The following is a 21,622-nucleotide window of genomic DNA, read 5'->3' on the forward strand; positions in this document are numbered from 1 at the left end:
CACAGAGCTAACAACACGCTGGCGGGCCTGCAAGTCTTGACTTACGTGTTTATCACACGTCCATATCCTTAAGGGGAGGTTCTGAGGCAGCAAGAGGCCCCCAGACATAAGGGTCCTCAAGCGTGTTCTCCCTTCTTCCCTTAGGTTCTTCACCACGAGCTACTGGCCATCCGCGAGGCATGCATCAAGCTGGAGAAGGACTACCAGCCGGGGATCACGTTCATCGTGGTCCAGAAGAGGCATCACACGCGGCTCTTCTGCACCGACAAGAACGAGCGGGTGAGTGTTTGTGGCTGAGGGGGTGGCCGTGCGGCACCCGGCCCTGGGCTGTGGGTCCTGGGGGCACAGGTCTCTGCACAGCCTGCCCTGTGGCCTGTGGCAACACTGTTGTCCCCGGCTCTTGGGAGACCCAGCCCTTCTTGGGGACCCAGCTGAGGCATTGGAGTTTGGTGAGGAGTTTGAACCTGTCAACCTGCAGGTCTGGGGTAGGTCCAGGCAGTCATTGTTTATCCAATAAGGAAATGGCCTAAGAGGGGGCTTCAGAGCCAGTTAGCAGCCGTGGCGGTAGACAGTGCAGTGTGAAGAATGCAGTGGAATGGAGTGGACTGGGGGCCCGCAGTGGGGTGGCAATGCCAGAAGGGGCCTGGGGAGCTCCTTTCAGGGTCTGGTCTGGGGTTGAAAGATGGCAGGGTCCAAGCTCCTCCTCCACCACCTGGGTGTCCAGAACAAGAACCCCAAGCACGCAGGAGACACAAGACCAACAGACGGAATGTGGAGACTTCTCCACAGCTGGAGAAAGACAGGAGTCCTCGGGTTAAAAGCCTTTTCATGTTCCCGACAGGATAAATAAAAATTCACACCTAGACACATTGTCCTTAAACTGCTCAGCATCAAGGTAGGTGCTTAAGAAAAGAGGCTTCCCAGAAGGGAAAGCCATCACGGCAGACTGACCGCCAGCAGAGCAGGGCTGGAGGTCAGGGCTCAGTGTGCAGGTGGTGCCCAAGGAAAGTCCAGCAGTGTAGCCCGCCGGTGCCGCAGCGGTACCACAGCACCGAGGATGCTTTTTGTCCAAGTGGACGACAAAATGCCAATTGAGAGTCGATAGTGAGGAAAGGGGATACTCCGTCGCAATCACAGAAACATCCACCAAGAAGATACAACTATGAGCTTGGTGTACCTAACACCGTGACCTACAAATATATAAAGGGGAAAAAAATGTAGAGCAAAAACGGACAATTTCAAGGAGAAATCGACAAACTCACCATCTAAAAGAGGTCTGTTTTAACACATCACTATCAGAAACTGTAATAAGCACAGATTAGTAAAAACTGGAAATGAAGAGTGCAATGAATATGCCAGATCTCACAGTTAGACAGAGCCCTGCCTGTGATAGTGGAGCTCACTCTGAAGGCTGTGTGAGTTGACCTTGTCCCAGGTCATAAAGGAGGTTTTAGGAAATTTCCAAACCGCAGTATTATACAAACCACATTTTTTGATTGCTATACAACTTTAAATCAACAATAGAAAAAAGCATAGGAAAACTTAAAATTTTTAATTTGATTCTAAGCAGCATAAGCATTTAAAATGTAAGAATAAAAATTATGAAATTTGATCAGAACTGAGCAAAAATTAGAATTTCATATCAAACCTTGTGTAGTGCAGCTAAAGCAGCACTTAGAGATGAGATTTCAGACATAGATGCATTTGTTGTGAAAGGAGAAACAGAACCGTCAAATCAGACAAGAAGGATGTCAGTTCCAGGGGTCAAGGGAAGCTGAGGAGCCGGTGGATGTCAGCTCCCTTCCTCCTCGGCCTGCAAACCTCCCTTGCCAGGAGTGAGGAGGGCTCAGAGTCAGCTTAGTCCTGCACCCACTTTCCTCCCAGAATAGAAAACAGTGAAGCAGAAAGTGAAGAAGCATTGAGCAGATTAACACAAGCAAAACCTGCTTCTTTGAAGAGAGATAAACTTAGCAAGACTAAGCAAAAAAAGAGGACACTTCTAATAATGTTAGGAGCAAACAGGGAACTGAAGCTGCAGAGGGCGTGCATGTTGTTTGTATCATGTGGAACGGCACAGCTTCATGACAACACACTGGAGAACCTGGAAGAAATGGAGACAAACTCTTGTTTGTAGAATCGCATAAATTACCAAAATCAGCTGAAGAGGATAATCTAGTCATTGTTCGAAAAGGCATCAGGCCCAGAGAGTTTTACAGGCAAGCTTTACCAAATCTTCAAAAATAGATCATCTTAATGTGTGGCAGAGAGTAGGAAAAAGGGCAAAACTAATTAGCTTATTTTATGAAGTTAGTCTAGAGATTTTTATAGGCAAGTGTTACCAAACCTTCAAAGAATACTATTGTACAGAGTATTTCAGAGAATGAGAAAAGTCCGGGGAACTCACATTATGGTGGTTAGCCTGATAATACCAACATTGTCAAAGTTGTGGGTGCTGTGGTCAGGCACAGGGTCTGGAGCTAGAAACCCTGACTGTGGCCCAGACCCTTGGCATCTGGGCTGCATGACCTCAAGCCGTCAGCTGCTCTGCTCTCTACCGCCTTCCTAAGGGTGTCGGGAGAGTTAGCTGGGCTAACACGCAGAGCACTTAGCCCAGAGCGAGGATTCTCATGCCCTTCTGAAGGGAGTGCAAGCGCATGACCAACTTGGAACACACTTTGGCAGTTCTATAGATCTACCCTGGAGAAGCCCACACACTGTAAACAAGGAGACATATATGATACTATGGCACGTTGTTTCTAATAGCAGAAAATCTGTTTGCTAACAGGAGGAAAGGTTGTGATGTTTTTATGAATTGGCATTTATACAGCAATGAAAAGTAATAAACTATGTCTACCAAATGAACACATCTCAAAATTATAATATGGAACAAAACCGCAAGTAGCAAAATATACATGCTACACGTATACAGTTTAAAAATCTCAGCGTAACAGTGTAATGCCGCTGGAGACTTAAATACGTAGTGAGAACTGGAGGTGTGTGTGGGAATAGCAGGGTCCACACTGGAGACCGGGATAGGGAGGATACGAAGGTGGGCACTCTTTTCAAATATTTCACTTCTTTTAGAAATCTGAGGGTGTAAAAAACGGTTGGCAAGAAGGAAAAATCAGAACCCAGGTGAAGGTGCAAGGAGGTTACACTGGGGATTCTTTTTTGTATGTACATTTGCAGTGTTGCACAGCTGAAAAACCCGTCAGCGACTTAGTGACCGATTGGGGTTTTGCTGTTCAGGAGCAATAGCTGGATATGCAGTGGTTTTTCTTTCTTTCTTTCCTCTTTTTGTAATTTTTTTTTTAATGGAGGGACTGGGGGTTGCACCCAGGACCCCGTGCATGCTGAGCGCGTGCTCTGCGCTGAGCTGCACCCTCCCTCCGTTTGGTGGTTTTTCAATGCCAGCATGTAAACTGGGAGTTAAGTAGTCTGGTAGGATTTGCAGTCCCCTCCCACACCCCGGCTCCTTCCTGGAGGCGTGTGGATGGTCTCCTGGGAGCAGCCTGCCCTCCCCAGCGCTGTCAGGGTGTTCTAGCTCTTGTGCCTTGAGTCTCGTGTGTGCACCTGGGTGACAGCTTGTCACATGTCCATCGTCTGGTCTTAGATTTGATGTTGGTGACAGTTTGCATCTTGGCCTCGGCAAGAACAAAAACCCTTTAGGTGTCCCACACAGATTCTTTAGTGAAGACAGTGCGTTTCCTCATGGGTCTTTATGAGACGTAGCAAAAAATAACCCCAGCCCAGATATAACAGGAATTCATTTAATTGCAGTTGTTACTATGTTAAATTTTATTTTAATTCTATAACACTGAGCAAATGTATTGTCCAATTTAAAGACTTCAAAGTAGGGCGGCTCTGGCCAGGAAGGCCCGGCCTGAGGCAGCGTGGCCGAGTCTTGTTTGCTTGCTAGCTTATGTTCGTTGTCCCCTGGGCATGACTAATGGGTTCCTGTGTTGCTAAAGGTTGGGAAAAGCGGAAACATTCCAGCAGGCACCACCGTGGACACCAAAATCACCCACCCGACCGAGTTTGACTTCTACCTGTGTAGTCATGCCGGCATCCAGGTAAGGACAGAGCGTCCCCTTTGGGCAGCGTCTTTGTGTCTCTGCGATGTCATCAACACATTGAGCAAACACGTGCAGAGCACAAACCTCGTGCCTGGGCTCTGGCAGACACTGGGGATGTGGTGGTGGGCAGCACGGGTGGGGCTCCCGCCCGTCCCAAGGGAGAGCCGGCAGTTAACTGGGGAGCAGATGGGGCTTAGGACCGTCAGGTGTTAGGGACAAAGCACCCACTGGGGTGCTGTGGTGGGGGGGTCCCCCTTTAGCTGAGATGAGGTCTGGGTGGAAGGAGCAGTGGGTGGAAAGCCAGCACACTAGTGGGGACAAGGGGCGTCTCCGCGTGCCTGGAGCCTGGTGAGGTCTGAGGGGCGACGGGGCGGGCTTGATGGAATCTGGGGGAGGTCGCCAGGTGACTTGTTGTCACCTCAAGGCTCTCCTTGTTCGTCTTGGTGAAGAGACCCACAGCTTGCCAAGAGCGATTTTAGGGGAGAGTGGCCCCCTCGGAAGTGCCCTGTGCAGCCAGGTCTGCTGTCAGAGTGGGGACACCAGCGTCTGTGAAGGAGGAGCTTAGTTCTGGGCACCCATCCTGCTTCGTTGCAGAGGGGCTTTCGTATTTTTTGAAGTAAGGATGTAAATATCTCTGCCCAAAGGATCTGAACCTAAAGTCTGAGAATTCACTTTGAACTGTGTCCTTTAATGTCCTATGGGAAGTGCTCAAACGTCCACACGGTTCACATCACCGTGGAGCTGGAACAGGGCTTAGCAAACTGGCCTGTGGGCCACATCCAGCCTGCAGCCTGCTGGGGTGGAGCCGAGGGCTGAAAATGGCTCTTACCTTTTTAAAGCATCGTTGAAAAGAAAAGGACGTGGCTTAGAGAGCACAGCGCTCACCGCGTGTCCTGGCGCGTCTCCTGGGCGACGGCTTCTGCGTCCGGGCCACGCGCGCTTCCGTCAGTCTTCTTCCTGGCTTCCCTCCTGGTGGGTGGCGCCCTTGCCCTCAGGAGCCTCTGGTTTGTTTACGGGACAAACCTTTCTCCCTACGTTTTCTGTCCAGGCCCCTTCTAAAGGGGGAGAGCCCCACTGTGGAGATATTTAAGTGCTGTGACAAAGTGGACTCAGGGGGGCCTGTGCAGACCCTCTTATACAGAACACCTGTTGCCCCAGGCCCTGTGACAGCTGTCAGTTAAGTGCGAGAAGTGGTACTGGGAAGTGTGTGGTGGTCAGTCAGAGGGACAAGGGCGTCTGCCGTGCAGCGGTGACCACGGCGGCAGGAGTCAGGGAGGCCCCTGGCTGGGGTTGAGTGGCAGGGGAGGCAGTGGGTCAAAGCCAGGAAAAGGACCCCCGCCACACTACTACGACCAGAGCAGCTCCTGCAAGGACCAGCACTCTGGGGACCTCGGCCCCCAGGTGCAGGGACCGGGACAGCACCAGGGCCACACTTGGCCTAGCGGGTGGACCAGGTGATCACTTCCCACTTCCTTCAGTTTCAAAAGGTTCCAAATGCATAAAATAATAACATTCAAACTCTCATCTAAAAAGCATCATTGTTACTTTTTGTACCTTGCCAGAGACTGCTCTCTTGCCTTTATAAATAAAACAGTGTAGAAGGCTTGGTATACACAGATACTGTCCTCAAAACAGCCGTTTCTATGTTGCACATCTTTCCTGTGATTTCTCTATACATAAGTATGTGTGTGTGGCCTGTATTTTACAAATGGGGGTCCAAGTATAAAAGTCTGATGCCTTTTTATAACACGTAACAAGGTAACACACGCATCTTTCCGTCGTTGAACACCCTCCCGCCGTGTCCTCTGCAACGCATCCGCGGGCTCTGCTGTGCGGCTATAGCGCAGCCCGTCTCAGCAGCGCCCTTTGGCGGGCACATCCTGGACTTCTCTCCTTCATACTCACCTCTGACTCTGATCTGCTTTTAGGGAACAAGCAGGCCTTCCCACTATCACGTGCTTTGGGATGACAATCGTTTCTCTTCCGATGAGCTGCAGATCCTCACCTACCAGCTGTGTCACACCTACGTGCGCTGCACGCGCTCCGTGTCCATCCCGGCGCCAGCCTACTACGCTCACCTGGTGGCCTTCCGGGCCAGGTACCACCTGGTGGATAAAGAACATGATAGGTGAGTGGCCTGCCTTTCCTGGCTGGTGGTCATGGCAAGGGTCATTTCTGCTTTTCCAGAACGGGAAGCAGCAGGGTCCCAGTAGCTGGAGCTGGCTGTGACCCAGACACCCAAATGTCAGCATCTTCGCCATCACTTGCTAGCTGTGTGGCTGCCTCCCCAGATGTTGGGGCCTGGCCCTAACTTAGCTGTCAGCGCCCTGTCTCATGGTGCTTTAAAGGCTGCACTCTCTCTCTCTGTCCCTCATCCCCGCAGTGCTGAAGGAAGCCATACCTCCGGGCAGAGTAACGGACGAGACCATCAGGCCTTGGCAAAGGCTGTCCAGGTTCATCAGGACACACTGCGCACCATGTACTTTGCTTGACATGTTTTAGTGTTTACGATTGTGTACCGAGGTGGATTCACACGAGACCAGCTACACTCAGACCAACAAACGCCCAGCCCTAGCGTGACAGCCAGCACTGAACACGAGACGTCAGTGATTTAGCAGATTCTCCGTTTTCCAGATTGCCTTCCGTCCCAGATCTCAGACTTGGGTTTTGAGCTGCAGACCTGTATGAGACCCCACTGTCGCAGGAAATGTGGTTTGCCAAAATCTATGAGCTGCTTATTAAAATAGAGTCCCGTGTTTCCTAAAAATCTCCTAAAACCAGTCTATGAACTCAGGGCTTTAAAACATTTTTAATTTATTTGGTCATTCAACTTGCTTGTTTTTTAACACATGATCCTGTATGAAATTGTTGGACTCAAACTAGCTGTGAACGTTCTGAGAGTGGAAGCAACACAGCACACAACGTGGTTTTAAAGCCTTGACCATTCTGATGTCGTCACTAGGGCTTATTTCAGAGTGACGCCAGTGCGCTCCTGACGTGGCTGGTGCCAGCCCTGCAGGACCCTAGGCGGGGCCGGGCTGAGGCGCCCGCAGTCTCTCGTTCTGCCATTGCCTGCTTTTCCCTCAGCTCCCAGGAAGGCGCTGTGGCAGGGGATGGGCCGCGTGTGTTCACAACAGTTATAGGTCCAGAGGGATTGGCAGACAAGTGCCGTTTTAATAACAGTTTATTTAAAAAAAGAAAAAAAAAGACAATATGCCGACAGTCTAATCATAAGATTTGTCCTATAGGACTGTGACATTTATTTTCCAAAGTTTCTAAAGAATACGGGTCTGTGGTGATAAATAGAGTACAATCCTTTTTCACTGTTATATAAGTCTTTAATGTAAGAGGAAAATACACGTATCTGGTTTGCAGTATTAATGTGATAGAAGCTGTTTTCCTTTTATTGACTACGGGGTGCTTGTGACCTGTTCAGCATATCAAGAGTGTTTCGGAGCCTGGAGACTGGCCCACCTCTTGTGGCTCTCAGTGCTTAAGTACAGGAGTATGCAATTGACTGAATGTGACCGCGGCCTGCCCCCCTCAGTGTAGACTGGACCCTCGGGAGGGCCGGGTGTGCACCCAGCAGTCACTCCCCTTCCCGCCTCCTCATCCCGTGTGTCGCTCAGCCGATTAAGCACAAGTGGAATGCGTTTATTCTTCCATTCCTGGGAACGGGTCGGTGTGTCCCAGTGCGCTTCTCTGCGTGTGGTCTGTTAGACAAGCGTCATAGGATCTGTGCACTGAGGCACGTAGGCGGCTGGCGGTGCTGGCGCTCTGCTGGATGCGAGGCTGGCGATCAGCGACGGAGCCCTGCCCCCGGGAGGACGGCTGAGGGCGAAGCCAGCAGGAGAGGCAGACCCTTCTGCTAGGATTTGCGTCCTGGGCCCTGGACGTGGGTTTGCCAATCTAGAAACCACTGCACTAAGAGTGACACCGTGGACAGCTCGCCGGGGGAGCAGCGGAGCGCCATTGGTGCTCGGTGGGTTTCTCGTCCTCGTAGGCAATTTTATTAAGAATCAAATCCGCATTCAATACAGAGATTCGAGCAAGGAGACGAGACTTTCCCTAGTGCTGCTTTGTGCTCTGCAGGCCGCCTTGGGCCCTGCTGACGGCCCCCCTTTTTGGCCCGCCGGTGACCTCTGGTGCCCAGTGCTGTGTGTGAGGCTCCGAGGGGCGCGGGTAGAGCTGTAGTGGGTGCTCAGCCTGGACTTTGGTGGCAGCGACAAAGGGATGACTATGACTTGTGAAGATATATACTCAGAGTGGTGTGTGCGTGTGTGTGTGTGTGTGTGTGTGTGTGTGCACACGTGGGTGTCACATTAATGGCATTAGTCTCTTCTTGCTGTATCTTTTTTTTTTTTTTGTCTTTTTAAATGACAGAAGCCTCTGCTCTAAAAAATGTTGCAATTCCCTGTTGTTTTATTAGCAAGTGGCACTTTCTCCCGTTCAGAAGGATCCCAGTGCACTCTTGACGTAAATTACCAGGAACATTCAAACTAAGGGGGGACTCTTTTCACTAATAAACTTTTAAAATCTGAAATTAGGTTAATTTTCAGCCATTTAGGACCGTCTAGAACTGTGTGTGTCAGAGGGGTGTTTCTGCCACTTGCAGGAGGATCTTGGTGGTCGGCACAGTGGTGGTGAAAAGGCAGCGCCCCTGCGGCCCTCCCTGCGCAGACGCTCCAGGCCTGGGGCTGCCTGTCAGTGGGAGCTCTGGGGCTGAGCAGCTCCGACCTGGTGGCTTCTGGAGGCGTGCTCCCGCCAGCCCTGCTCCCCGGCAGTGCAGGGAGAGGTTTTCTAACCTCACACCCTGGGATGGATCTTAGGCTGGCCGGAAATCAGACCAAAAATTTTTTAAAAATCATTTTGAAGGAAAGTTTTCTTTCTAGTGGGCCGAAGTACTTTGAGAAAGGTACATCTTACAGCCCTCTGCTTGTTTGTAAAGCTTTTCCTACTTAAAAACGTTAATAAACCAAACGTCTCCAGCAGGGTTGGCTGCACACCCTCATACGTGTCTGATGGTCAGAATTCAAATGGCTGTTATTACATTTCTCAGGTAAATAATTGTTTTCCTAGATTTCTACCAATCCCCCCATTATTAGGATAAATTTTGAGACAGCATTAAACCTCAGAGTGCAGCAGAGTAGTTCCAAGCCCTGTCCATCTGGAAGCCAAAGGGGACCCTGCCCATTCTGATTGTGTTGTGCCCAGGGCGGCCTGGTGACCACGTGGCCGGCCTGAGAGGGGCCCAGGGACCTCGGCCTCTGCCTGTGTTTGGCAGGTTTCCTGAGGCCCGTGTGGGGCCTCGCCGATTTCAGGGGCCTCCGCTTGCTGGCTTTGCCCCACCCCACTGTTAAGTAAGGTGTGCCTTGCTTTAATTAAGCAAACTGAATGTGAAGATTATGATGTAGAAAAGCTGGATTCATTTAAAAGAAAAACTGGGATTTATCTCATCTCTTTGAAAGAGGCCTCCCAATTCAGTTCTTATCCCGGGACTCTCCCTGGTGTATTTTAAAACATTCACTGTAAGAAAAGTTAACGTCTTCCGGTCCCTTCCGCACTGTCTGTTCCATTGGCCAAGCTCTCGGCCAAGTAGCTCGGTGATGAGACGCCCCGGGTGGGGGGTCGCCCTGCTGCTTGTGTTCTGATCACAAGCTCAGACTTCCTCGTTCATGTAGATCGTGTAAAGCTGGGCATCCCTGTACTTGCAGAAAGGGGTGGCTTTATTTTGGTTTTGGTTTTCTGTTTTGAGATGTCTTCACGTATACACTTGGCTTCTGGTCGTGGTCTCACTCTCCCGCGAGTGAATGCCTGTGAACCACGGCCCGGCCCACCCGGAGGGGCTGTCGGTGACGGAGTGATCCCTGCGCCTTTCGCGGGCGGCCATGCCCGGCGCTGTCCCTGAAGATCGTGCCGCGAGTGCTCACTAGAAGAGACAGTTGAAGTTCAGTTCCTACAGCAGGGTTTTTGGGGGGGTGGGTGTCGCTGGTGTGTTGTGTGTTTTTATTGTTGTAAATGGAGATGTCGCTATTTATTTTTCCCTTTCTGCTCTGGTTTGATTTAGCTGGTGTGGATAGTCCAGTGCATGTGGTACCTGATGGAGATGATAGAAATTACTTTCCCCAACTTTTATAAATTACCTGATGTTTGTTTCCCTTCAGGTTTGCTGGATGATTTATTTTTGAAAGCCGCAAATGCGGTTTCTCGGGGTGAGTTGTTTTTCTTACACGTGCAGCAGTGTAACTTCACACTGAGCTGCAGGGTGATTTAAATTTTATTTTTACAAGGCAGTTTTCCAGTCAGATTATATATTTGATACAACGCGTTAAGGGCAGACCAGCCACGCACTGAGCAGCTGGGGCCGCAGACTGTCTCGAGGAGGCCGGGCCGGCTGCTCTCGGCCACGCCCCGTCGCGGAAGCCCTTGGCCGGCTTCCGGAGCCGTCGGCATCGGGATGCGTCCTGCAGCGGGACTTGGACCTGCTGGACAGTTGAAGGACTTTTCCTGGGCATTTCCTGCACCTAAGGCAGCTCCATTGGGAGGAGCTTTAGAAGTTGACACAATCCAGACAGTGGACAATCCCAGTGGCCCAGACAAGCCATAGAAGTTTTCCCCTGTGACCTCTCTCTAACTCACCTCTCGCGCTCCCGAGAAAAGGAATGTACAGTAAACAGAAACTTCCTCAACGTCCACACGCCTCACTTTCAGAATGCAACTGTTTTATTTGTATTTTCAGCCCTTCCCCAAAGTAACCCAGAATGTTCTCTCCAGCTGCCGTGCCAGCAGTTTGGGCTGCTGTGACGTTTTTCAGTGTAGACGTAACGCTCGTGTGACTTCGTCATGGGGCTGTCCGTGTTACACACACATGCTGACTCTTTTTGTAAGGAAAAATTTCAACTCAAAATAATTGCACTGATTTTTTGACAACTTCCTTTTTATTATGTCCGACTTTGCATCTGCTGTACTTGTTTGAAATGATTGTAAATAGACTTAGGATAGCAGAAATGATGTGAATACACCCCATTGCTTTGTTTTAGTGGTATTGCCCCATTTTTCAGTATTATGTGCTAGCGCTGTGTGGACTGACTTCTCCCCCCCCCCCCCCGCAGCCGTGTGCCTGTGACCGCTGATGAAGGACAAGCTGGCCTCGTTGTCTTCTCGTCCTGGAGGGGAGTTTGCAGTCTGTTGGAAGGAGAGGACGCCCTCTCCTTGCGGTCTGAAGATTTAATTCTAAGAGGATTAACTATAAACCCTTTTGCTCTGTTTAATTCCTTGTTACTTGCCGTGACTCCCTAAAGCGTTTGCCTCTGGCTCCATCCAGCATTTGACAGCTCAGAGGGGAAGCATCTGAACAGCCACATTTCCCAAGAGTCAGGGCCTCCCTTCTCTTTGCTCCGCCGTCATCTCAAAGCCATGAGGTCACTGTTGTGTCAGAACCGTCGTTTGTGGCTTAACCCAGAGGTGCTGGGCGGGCCTGAAATCCAGTGATGTTCCTTTGTGCCCTGTGATTTGCCAGACTAGATCGTTGCTCCAGCCCACAGCGTGTAATTCTGTTTGTGGTCGGGCTGCTGGGACCTCTTAAACCCAAACCAGTCATCTGAGTGTGTGTTATATGTCGCGTCCCTGCCATCTCGGTGCCCTCACTTAATGCTTTTTTGGATGTTTTGCCGTTTTATTGTCTAAAGTGAATGTATTGGCTTAGCCATATCACTACAGAAGGTGGTTATTAAATACCTTTTAGTTTAAAAAAAATGCAGATAAAGGCTACCTCTGAATTCTCAATAGACTCGTGCTTTTAAGCGTAGCTGTCCACCCTGCAAACAGCCAAAATGTTGCCTGAATAAACTGAATTGTGAGCATCTCTCTGTTCGGTTCTGGCTTGACCATTTGTGTGCCATACTGTGACCCACGGGCAGTCCCCTCCCCAACGTGTGTCAGGACCAGACCAGGGACTCCTCTGGGCTGCCCAGCTCCGAGATTCTAGGACTCTCAGTGCCAGCGGGACTGGAGCCGGGGGCCATTTCCGCGCCAACCTCAGGTGTGAGGCCTTGTACGGCGAAACCTGGAAATGACCCACAGTCCTCCTGGCTTCTTACTTTCCTGTTTGACGTAAGAAGGCATTTTTTTTTCTGCTTTCCTTATGAAAGGGTTGAAGGTGGCTCCCTCCACTCTCTCCTCCATTTTCGTGTGCTCTGTAAAATCACGAAGGTGCTTGCACGCCGACTCCCATGCAGACAGTGCCCTTACAGTACTGCGTGGTTTCAGATGCAGGGCAGACGTCAGTGCCCTTTGACTTGGGAACTTTGAGTTACTGTCACTCCGTACTTTGAAACGATAAGATTTGAAAGCAGAATGTTCTGTTCCAATCCAAGGCCCTTGGTTTGAAAGGAGCACAGGGTCCACGGCGGCGTCTCGAAGTAGGCGTGCCCTCTGCCTGCGTGCTGGGCTTCTGTCCTGGGGGGGTTTGTCTCACGTGTGATTAACCACTTTGCTGTCAGGAATGTCCTTTGCCCGCATGCTGCTGTGGGCCGGTCAGGCTCACCCTCTGCCTCCTCCACGTCTTTCCTTAGGTTCCATGTGTTCTCTTGTCGTCACAAGGTGAGTGTCTGCTGCAAAAGCACCTGCACTAGTTGCTTCTAAGTTCTTGAGGGGCAGGTGAGCAGCGTTGCACTTGCAGACACCTGGGTGTGCCCTGGCAGTTTTGCTCCCCTCTAGATGCTCAGCCAACCTTGACTTTGTCCCAGCGAGGTTCCAGTCGCACCGTACGTGGAAGTCATTGCCTTTAACGCTGTTGTTTTCATGCTGCGTGGAGTGCTTTAATCCCAAAAGTGCTTAGTGTCCTTTGCGGTTTTCCTAAGAACGTGTCATTCTGCGGTCACGCTGTTCTGCAGATGCAGGCGCCCCCGGCATCTGCTGACTGCTCCCAGGGCTCCTAGGGTCTCTGAAGCAGCTCGTTTCCAGCCAGAATCCCATACAGGGTTTTCCGGGGGGCACTGCACGTGGCCACCTCCTCTCCAGCGATGTGAACCACTGAGCTCAGGTCTGCCCGTCAGCCTGTTGTATGCACGAGGTGGGCCTCCGCCACCATCTTTGTGTTCCTGCAAGATCATTAAAGGTGAGGGAACTGAAGGTTACTGGTGCTTTTGTGAACACTTTGCTGTCTTACTGGTCGATGTGAGAAACTGAGGTGTGGTTGGTCTTTCAGTGCCCTTGGTGGGGCGGCAGGGGGGCTGAAGGGCCCTGACGCCTTCTTCAGGCAGTTAGAAGAGGCTGAATTTTCTCCTACTTACAAACTCCTTGGATTTCAGTAGTTCAGAGTTAAAGCTGGCACACCAAATACTGGCTTTTCTCCCCTCCCATCCCTGACGTGTCTCCAGGAGCTCCATGTGGAGGCCAGTCCCATCAGTACTGTCGGCACCTGCAACCTGAGTTGATCGCAGGTGCGCCCCACACCACGAGTCCGGGCTGCATGGCACCGCCTGGCAGAACTCAGTGCTAGTGAGGGGCCCGAGGCTCCTTTGACCTCTGGCTATGGTAGGGACAATCCCCAGGGTGGGACTGCTGGCCCTCTGACCTAAGAAACAGTTGGCGCCCAGGCCTCCTCCGGTCCCCGTCGGTGCCGGACTGAGTGTGCCCAGAGACCCGAGCTCAGCCTCTGTGCCTTCCAGTTGGGTCCTGGGGGTCCTCCAGCATCACGTCGGGGCTGCGTTTTTACTGGGAAGGAAGCCTGTCCTGTTCCACAGTCAGTCCCTGACCCCCCCGCCTTTGAAGCTGCTTCTGCTCCTTGGCTCCCAGCGTTGTAAACTGTGAGGCCAGCACGTTATCTCTGGCTGGAAGGCTCTGGGTCTCAGCTGCCTGATTCCCCTGGCCCGGAGCTGCTGGGGCTTCAGGAAGGTGGGGCAGGGCCCACCTCTTGGTCAGACCACAAACCTTGTGCTCATGATCACCTGGCGTGAGTATTTAGTGGCACTAGATTTTTTTAAGAGATGAATTGGAATTGGAATCATGTCTTTGTAGAATGCATGTGAAGTCCTAGATGAAGGTGCTATTTCAGCCCTCCGTCTGCCGTGGCGGAGTGCTTCTCCTCACTGTGGCTGTTTTGTGATGTGCGGGGAACTGCTCCCTTGGGCATGGTGTCACCTAGAGCCAGTTCCGAGGTGCCTAAAGCGCAGCTTTTAGCTTTGACTTTTTCAAAACAGGAACCAAGCAGTTTTCTTGGCTGATGGCCTAATTAAACGCTCCTTCCCTCTCAGTGGATGATCTTATTGGTTTTAAGTGGGGAAAATAACCCAACATTTTAAAGTGTATAGAAAAGCCTTGTTGGTGGCTGCTCCAGGCACCGCCCTCTCCCCAGCCCTTCATTCCGATGAGGGGGGCCCTCCCTGCACAGAGACACTGGCCACAGGCAGGCTGGAGAGTAACGATTTTGGTCCTTCCTTCAAAGCCAAATGTACACAGGACTGAGATCCTGGATGTCTGTAGTTTAGCACTAAACTGAAATCTGACTCCTGAGTTTGATAGTGGATTTTAAATGTAGTTGTTGAAGGTATAAATTCATGTTTTGTAACTGTAGAGGCAAGTGAGTTTTTACTTTTTAAAAAGTTTTAAGGGAATAATTGTAAGTTTCTGTGCAGCAAAGTGGCTAATTACTCATTAAATACAAGAAAAGAATGTAGTGTCTAAATCCAGATTTTTCTTACCTCTGGTACACTTCAGATTGCTTACCTAATATGTATTGAGGGGTTTCAACCCTGAGTTTTATCAACTTTTCTAGTTTTATTTTATTTTTATAAAATAATTGAAAAAAACCAAAAATGAATTCAAATGTTCCATAGGTAGATCTTGCCCCTTCTTAATTCCCCCCCACACAAAATTTTAGAAGACATTTTGAATCAAAATGTATTCTGACCATTTAAAGTTTACTATTTTCTAAGAAGCTGAGCAGCTCCAAGGGCCTCATTTCAGGTGGTACTCTGCGTGCCGTCTGCAGACTCCTTCACCTGTGCGGTGGGTCTTGTGACAATGTCTTGTGCTTGCAATATGGAAACCGTGCGGTGCTGTTGTGTAAACTGGCAGTTCCTGTATAAACTAGTATTTACAGACATTGGCCTCTCTGTATGACTTTTCGTTTGCTACATGAATTGTAAAATTAATTATAAAATTCTAGTACCTGCTAAATATGATTCTGAGGCTTCCTGTCCTTGTCTTTAGTTTAATACCATTCTGTGTGTTTTGAGGATGTCCAGTGCTTGCATGATGCTAGGTGGTAATGCCACTTTAAATTAAGCCTTAATCAGATGTTAAATTTGTAAGTTTCAGAGTATGCAAAAATACTAGGCAGAATGAGTTAAAACTGTTCAGATCAAGATGCTATATCATAATTCAGTAAGTCTTTCCTCCGGAGTTACAAAGGGAAACTTTCAGTGACACAGACACCTCTCTCTCTCTCTCTTTCAGTGACACAGACACCTTTCTCTCTCTGTCTCTCTGTCTCTCTCTCTCTCTCAGGTCTGGCTGGCTGTTACCATTGCCTGATGAAAATGGACCATTGTACATTTCTGTGGCAGTCAGCCAGAAAGACCTGTTCTAAAAATCTTGAGACTTTTTCAGGGTTATTTTTAAATGTTTGATTTTCCCCCTCCAGTCTGAGATTTCTTTATGGCTGATGGAGAGTATGATTTGGGCGTAAATCTTTGCAAGCCTGCTCATGTTCTAAGCTTCCTTCAGGTAGTGCCACCTGCCACCTGCCATTGCTTCTGCAGATGATTACATGGACTTTTGTTTTTGTAAAAGCATCTTAAATTTAGACATAAAATGGAGGGGACCCAGCTTTCTTTACAATGTGGATCTACCTCAGTTAAACAGTTGGGTGCTATTTACTAAATCTGTCAAATTAAATTGGAAAAAGTAATGAAACAGTGAGATGTAACTCCACATGAAGCTTGAAATCATAATTTCTGTTTATTTAATAATAATGTATTTATTTTGTGCCTTTTGTGTTGAATCCTAATGCATTGAGAAAAGTCCCTATGAAATTAAGTATTTCATGTTGCAGACGGGGAGAAAGAGCCCAGTTGGCCCTGGAACTTGAGAAATCACCCCGCCAGCTACTAACGCATATCGGAGTCCCAGCTGCCCTCTCGGGAAAGGAAAAAACGTCCAAGAGCAAATTCAACATTTCACAGATTCCAAACTCTTCTATGCATATGTTTGTAGCTATCACTTCATTTTTTGTGCCAGTGAAGGGGCGGCTAAAACAAACTCACAAACACACTTGTCGTTGGTGTTTTCACCATGAGTGCCCCACCCCTTCCTCTGGCGCGTTTGATGTTTGTTTCATAAGCAGCGAGAGGACTTGTGGATTTTGTCTCCCCCGCCTCCTGGTGGGGTGTTGAGGACCATCGACAGAGGAAGGGGGAGCCTGCGGGGGCTGGGGGGGGGGCCTGCATTCAGCAGCAGCCCTGGTGGTTCTGGAAGTTAGGAAAGCTTTCTGGCAGGTGAGAAAATAAGGTAGGAGATGGATGACTTTCCATGCTTTTATATTTGGCAGTTTACAATTCTAGACTTTTCCTACTATGGCGATCTTTTTTAACTTAATTCTTTGGAGGTAACACAATATTTTGGAGTCTTAAGAATTTGATTTTATACCAATAAGAAATAAGAATTAGGGATCTTTCCTGTAGTGTATAGTTTTACTATTTTAAAGAGATCTCTGGATTTTACAAGAGAACCAACATTCCTTAGTGGCAAAACTTTGAAAGTTGATTTGGGAGGCTTTTTGCTGCAGGATCTAAAAAAAAAAAAAAAAAAAAAAAAAAGGGGATGATTCTAGTTAAGTGTTTTTAATTTTTAAACTTCCATCAGGTCGATTCTTAAGCTATATTCTGTAAAGAGTAAATCATCCTTTCGTATGCTGCATATGAAGATCAGCCTTGTTGCACTTTCTCTAATAATAATAAATGCCCTACGATTGGCTCACCAGGAAGCGTTTTGTTTTTTACCTATCAAGAGTGCTTTGGGGCAGGTGATTAAATTTATATAGGTACCTCAAGAAAAAGAACCTGAATATGCTGCATTTTGTTTCTTTAGCTTTTATAGGTAGCATTTTGTTCTGCTCTTAGCATTTTGTTTAGATACATGCTGTTTGGACCCCAATAAACTGTTGAAAGAAATCTTAAAAGTTACTCTTGTAGGGATACAGTATCCTTTTTTTTTTTAAACTTTCTGCAATATCTGGTTCAAAGGTTGCCCACCAGTAGATTAATGCTTTACCCAAATACATCCATGAAAAAGGATACCATGTTGGTAAGCAGACAATAATGTTCCCAGTCCTTTCTGTTCATGCTGCTTTCTTAATTCTTTTCTCCATATCATCAAGAGGTTGGATAACTTATTTCTAAGGTCAGACTGAAACATCACAGCATCCAAACGTTTTCAACACAGACCTCACAAAATCGCCCTTGAGTAAGTAGCATGATCCTAAAGGCATTGCTGGCGCTAGGCAGCCGGCTTGACCTGGCCTCTCAGACGAGCCAGTCTCCGCACCTCTCTTCCCCAGCGCTCGCCCTGAACTGAACAGGCGGGGAGTGGGCTTGACTGACAAAGATAAACTGGTGAAGAAAGCTAAAGGCTGAGACACTGAGCATCTATTGTCATGTTTAAACTTAGCTGGGTCCTTTTGAGTTTGTTTTACAGCTTACTAGGTTAAGTAGTTTGCACTATTTTTGCAATAAATTCATGGAAAACCTAACAGTTACTTGTTTTCTTATTGTGGGTATGTAAACTAATACTAAAAGTTTGGCATAGTGTTTTTTCACCTCCTTACATAACCCTTAACATGCACAGAATGCTGTAAATCTGATAAACTATGATGTGAATGATATTTTATAAAGTTATTTTGTATGGTGTCAATTTTGTTTTGCCTCATAGTATGTCAGCAAAAAATTAAATAAAATTCCTCGTATTTACAGCTGCCTCTCCCAAAGATCTTCAGTTACTCACGTTTATTTGGGCATTTCCTTCTGCACAGGTTAAGGTGCCAGGCTTCCAAGGTGGAAGTCTGCCTTCAGTCAGGAGTCTAGAGTCTCACGCTACACATTGGGCCTCTTCTGTGAACAGTGTCCTCAACACAGCTAGGCATTAGCCCTGAGAACTGGGGGCTTGGGGGTGAAAACTTCAGGGGTGAACTGGATTGAAAAACAAATGTGGTGTTTAGTGTGAGTAGGGTGTTCTCGCTCTAGCAGCCATGAAAAAGGATGAAGCACAAAGGCATTCAGCTAAACCCCAGCCAGGTGCAAAGCCCTGTGCCCCACACTGTGTAGGAGTCACAGCTGGCCACATCCAGGGCGCCTGGCCTGTGGGTCACTTGACACCCTCCGCCCTGGCTGCCTCCCTCTGGACTGTGTCTGATTCTATCTGTACCGAAAGACTGCGGGGCTGGGAAAGGAGGGTCGGATTTAGAAAAGTCCAGAAATGGCTGAAAGTCTATAGGATTATTCTTGTTAAAGCAGTCCAAAGTTTTGTTCTCGTTTAAAGCCATTTTCTGATTTTTAAGAATATATGTTCATTATAGAAAATATGAAAATTCAGATATACAAGATAGAAATTTTTAGTTAATCTGTAATCACAACACTGATAGGTAATTTCTCTTAACACTCTGGTATATTTTGTTTCAGTCTTTTTTTTTCCTCTAAAAAATCAAGTAGTTTTGTTTTGTCCTCCTTAATGTGTCCAGGACCCTGTACTTCTTTCTTCTTCTTGGTATCCAAAACCACAAAGCACCTTTGAGCCCACGGGCCCTGGGACATGCTAGCTGAAGAATACACACCAGCTGATGAGAGACTATGATACCCTTACTCAGTAAATACAGTCTTCCCGTTCCCTATCACTTCCTGAACAGCCAGAAGCAGGCCATCTAATTGGGAAAACCTGAGTATAAAAACAGTGTATGATGATGTTACGTGAATTAGGAAGATTTCAGAAAAGAACTAGCTCCTTGATCAGAGGGGTACAAGGGAACTTTCTTCTCTGGAGAGGACAGGGAGCCCATCTCAGCAGGAATGGAAGGTTCCTGCAGGAAAACAGAACATAAAGCAGAGTAAGATCCATGTCAAGGGCTTTGGCTGCAAGGTTAGGAATTTGTCTTCCCATAGATGGTGGGGAGAAGGTGCGCTTCTGTAAGTTCCAGCGAAGAGTGGAGTCTGGAATTTGAATCATAGTTCCACCACTTCTAGCGGTGCCTTGGACCAGTTCCTTAACCTGAGCTTTAATTCCTTTCTTCATAAAGTGTGGCTACTTTGCAAGTTGTGAGGATTAGATGAAAATGAGCATGGTGTACACAGAAGAGGCTCGGCCCCCAGTGGCTACTTCTGACCAGGAAACTAAGATTAACCTTCATAAAACTGTTCAGATAATCTGATAGCAGCGTGCGTGGTGATCCGTGAAGAGGAGAAGAGGCTGTAAAGGTGGTGAAGAAACCAGTTAGGAAGCTACTGTGGTTGACTAGCATGTGGCTCAAGGAGGGGCCAAGGATGAACGCTCCCCAAACAATCGGATCTGAGGTGTTTATGCAGTTATGGATGGTTAGGTTAAGGATGTTTCAGCTGGTTACACACAAAAATCAGCTAGTATTTTCCCCGGGGATTACAGAGCACCACGTTACTGTAGGCACAGCGAGTGAAAGCAACACACAGCACTTACACTGACACAGGAAAAGACCTTTGTGACTTTGGGTTTGGTGACAAGTTTTCACATACAAGAAAAGCATGATCCCCAAAGAAAAAAACTGATAAACTGGACCTCTTCAAAATTAAAAGAATTTTTCAAAAACATAATTTCTATTCTTTTAACAGTGCTTTTGAGAGAATGGAAAGACAAGCCACAGGCAGGGAGGAAATAACTGCAAATCAATCTAGCAAAGGACTTGTATTCATAAAACTCCCAAAACTCAACAAAAAGAAAAGCCATAAAGAGATGGGCAAAAGAGTTGGACAGTTCACCAAAGAAAATATATGGATGCAAATAAGCAAATGAAAAGATGTTGAATGTCACATGTCATTAGGGCAACAAATGAAAACCTACACCTGCTAATATGGCTAAATTTTTTTAAAAAACTGATAGTAAGTTTTGCAGAAGATGCAGAGCAACTGAAGCTCTTGCTCACTGTTGGTGGGACTGCAGGATGGTACAGACACTAGAAAATAGCTTGGTTTCCTATAGACTGAAAATACATGGTTCCACTGAAGTGAAATGAAGTCCTACATTCACACAAAACCTGTACCGAGTGCTTATAGGGCTTCAAGTGAAACCATCAAAACCGGAAACAACCCAAGCCAGGAATTACCCATTCACTGTGGCATGGATGAACAGATGGTGTATCTGTACAGCGGAACCCACTCAGCAACGGAAAGGAATGGGCTGCCGCTCCCTGCAACAACATGGATGGGACTCAGATGACTAGGCCTTGAGTCAGATACAAAGGCTACATACTATGATTCCATTTGTATGACGCTCTGGAAAGAAGGGCAGGCAAACCACGGACTGTGGGTCAGGTCTGGCCTGCTGTGTTTTTGTGTGGACTATAAGCTAAGAATAGCTTTCACGTTCTCAAACGGTTGAAGAAAAATCAGATTTCATGACCCATGAAAATCATACAAAATTTAAATTGCAGTGTGCAGAAATAAAGGCTCACTGAAGTACAGCCACACGCATCCCTTTCTGTGCCATGGCGGCCTCTGTGCTACAACAGAAGTGCTGACTAGTTGTGACAGACTATATAGCTCACAAAACTTATTTTCCATATGGCCCTTTCCAGAAGAAGTGTGCTGACTCCTGCTATGGGGGCAGAGAATAGCTACTTCAGTGGGTTGCCAAGGGAGCGGGCAGGAGTGAATCCGACCCTGAGGGATTTGGGGGACGTGACCAAGCTGTTGCATCTTAACTGTAGTACTGGGCATATGACTCTGCACTTGTCAAAACTCAGAACTGTAAACCAAAAGGGGGACTTCAAACTATTTTGTTTTAAAATAAAATTTTAAAAGGACAGAAAACATCAGTGATTGCCTGGGGGTAAGAGAAGGAGTGAACTCCACAAGGGTCCAGGGGAGTATCAGGAGTGATAGAACTGTTCTGTGTATCGACTGCTTTAGAACCAACAGCGTGGACATTTAAGGATGATTTCACTAAATGAAAACTAGAACTCAGTTTAAAAAAAAAAAAAAAAAGGAAAGAAGCCAAAAATGTACCATACGTGAAAAAAAATAGGACTTATGGTTTTCTCTTGTGGACAGTAAAAATTTCTACGGGTATAAAGAACAGTAAAATGAGAGTTCTTCAGTATACAAAATGTTTTTAAATTTTTTTAAAAACATGGTAAGATTTCTTACCTGAATTTGATGTAATAATTTGACTCAAAACTTTTCTCCAGGAGTTAAAGTATTAGAAAATGCTTATTTTTAAATGTCACATCTCAGATAACAAGCAGACCATTAGAATAATAGATGTTTTAAAACTAGTTCCAAAAAACACTTTACTGTAAAAATATG

The 21,622-nt window shown here is 47.5% G+C and overlaps 1 protein-coding gene across 2 annotated transcripts in view; it reads left to right on the forward strand.

Moving 5' to 3' along the window:
* Window positions 1-18,063, forward strand: part of AGO2 (argonaute RISC catalytic component 2) — a 93,092-nt gene extending 75,029 nt beyond the window's left edge. The window contains exons 16-19 of one of the 2 annotated variants that reach the window (XM_031439684.2): window positions 145-279; window positions 3,972-4,073; window positions 6,005-6,204; window positions 6,460-18,063. In XM_031439684.2, coding sequence (XP_031295544.2) covers window positions 145-279; window positions 3,972-4,073; window positions 6,005-6,204; window positions 6,460-6,568 — 546 coding nt within the window. In that variant the 3' untranslated portion in view covers window positions 6,569-18,063. The remainder of the gene's footprint in view (window positions 1-144; window positions 280-3,971; window positions 4,074-6,004; window positions 6,205-6,459) is intronic. The other variant, XM_064476809.1, reaches the window with a different exon arrangement.
* Window positions 18,064-21,622: the final 3,559 nt, after the last annotated feature.

Source organism: Camelus dromedarius, chromosome 20 (genome assembly GCF_036321535.1).
Source record: "Camelus dromedarius isolate mCamDro1 chromosome 20, mCamDro1.pat, whole genome shotgun sequence".
Lineage (NCBI taxonomy): Eukaryota > Metazoa > Chordata > Mammalia > Artiodactyla > Camelidae > Camelus > Camelus dromedarius.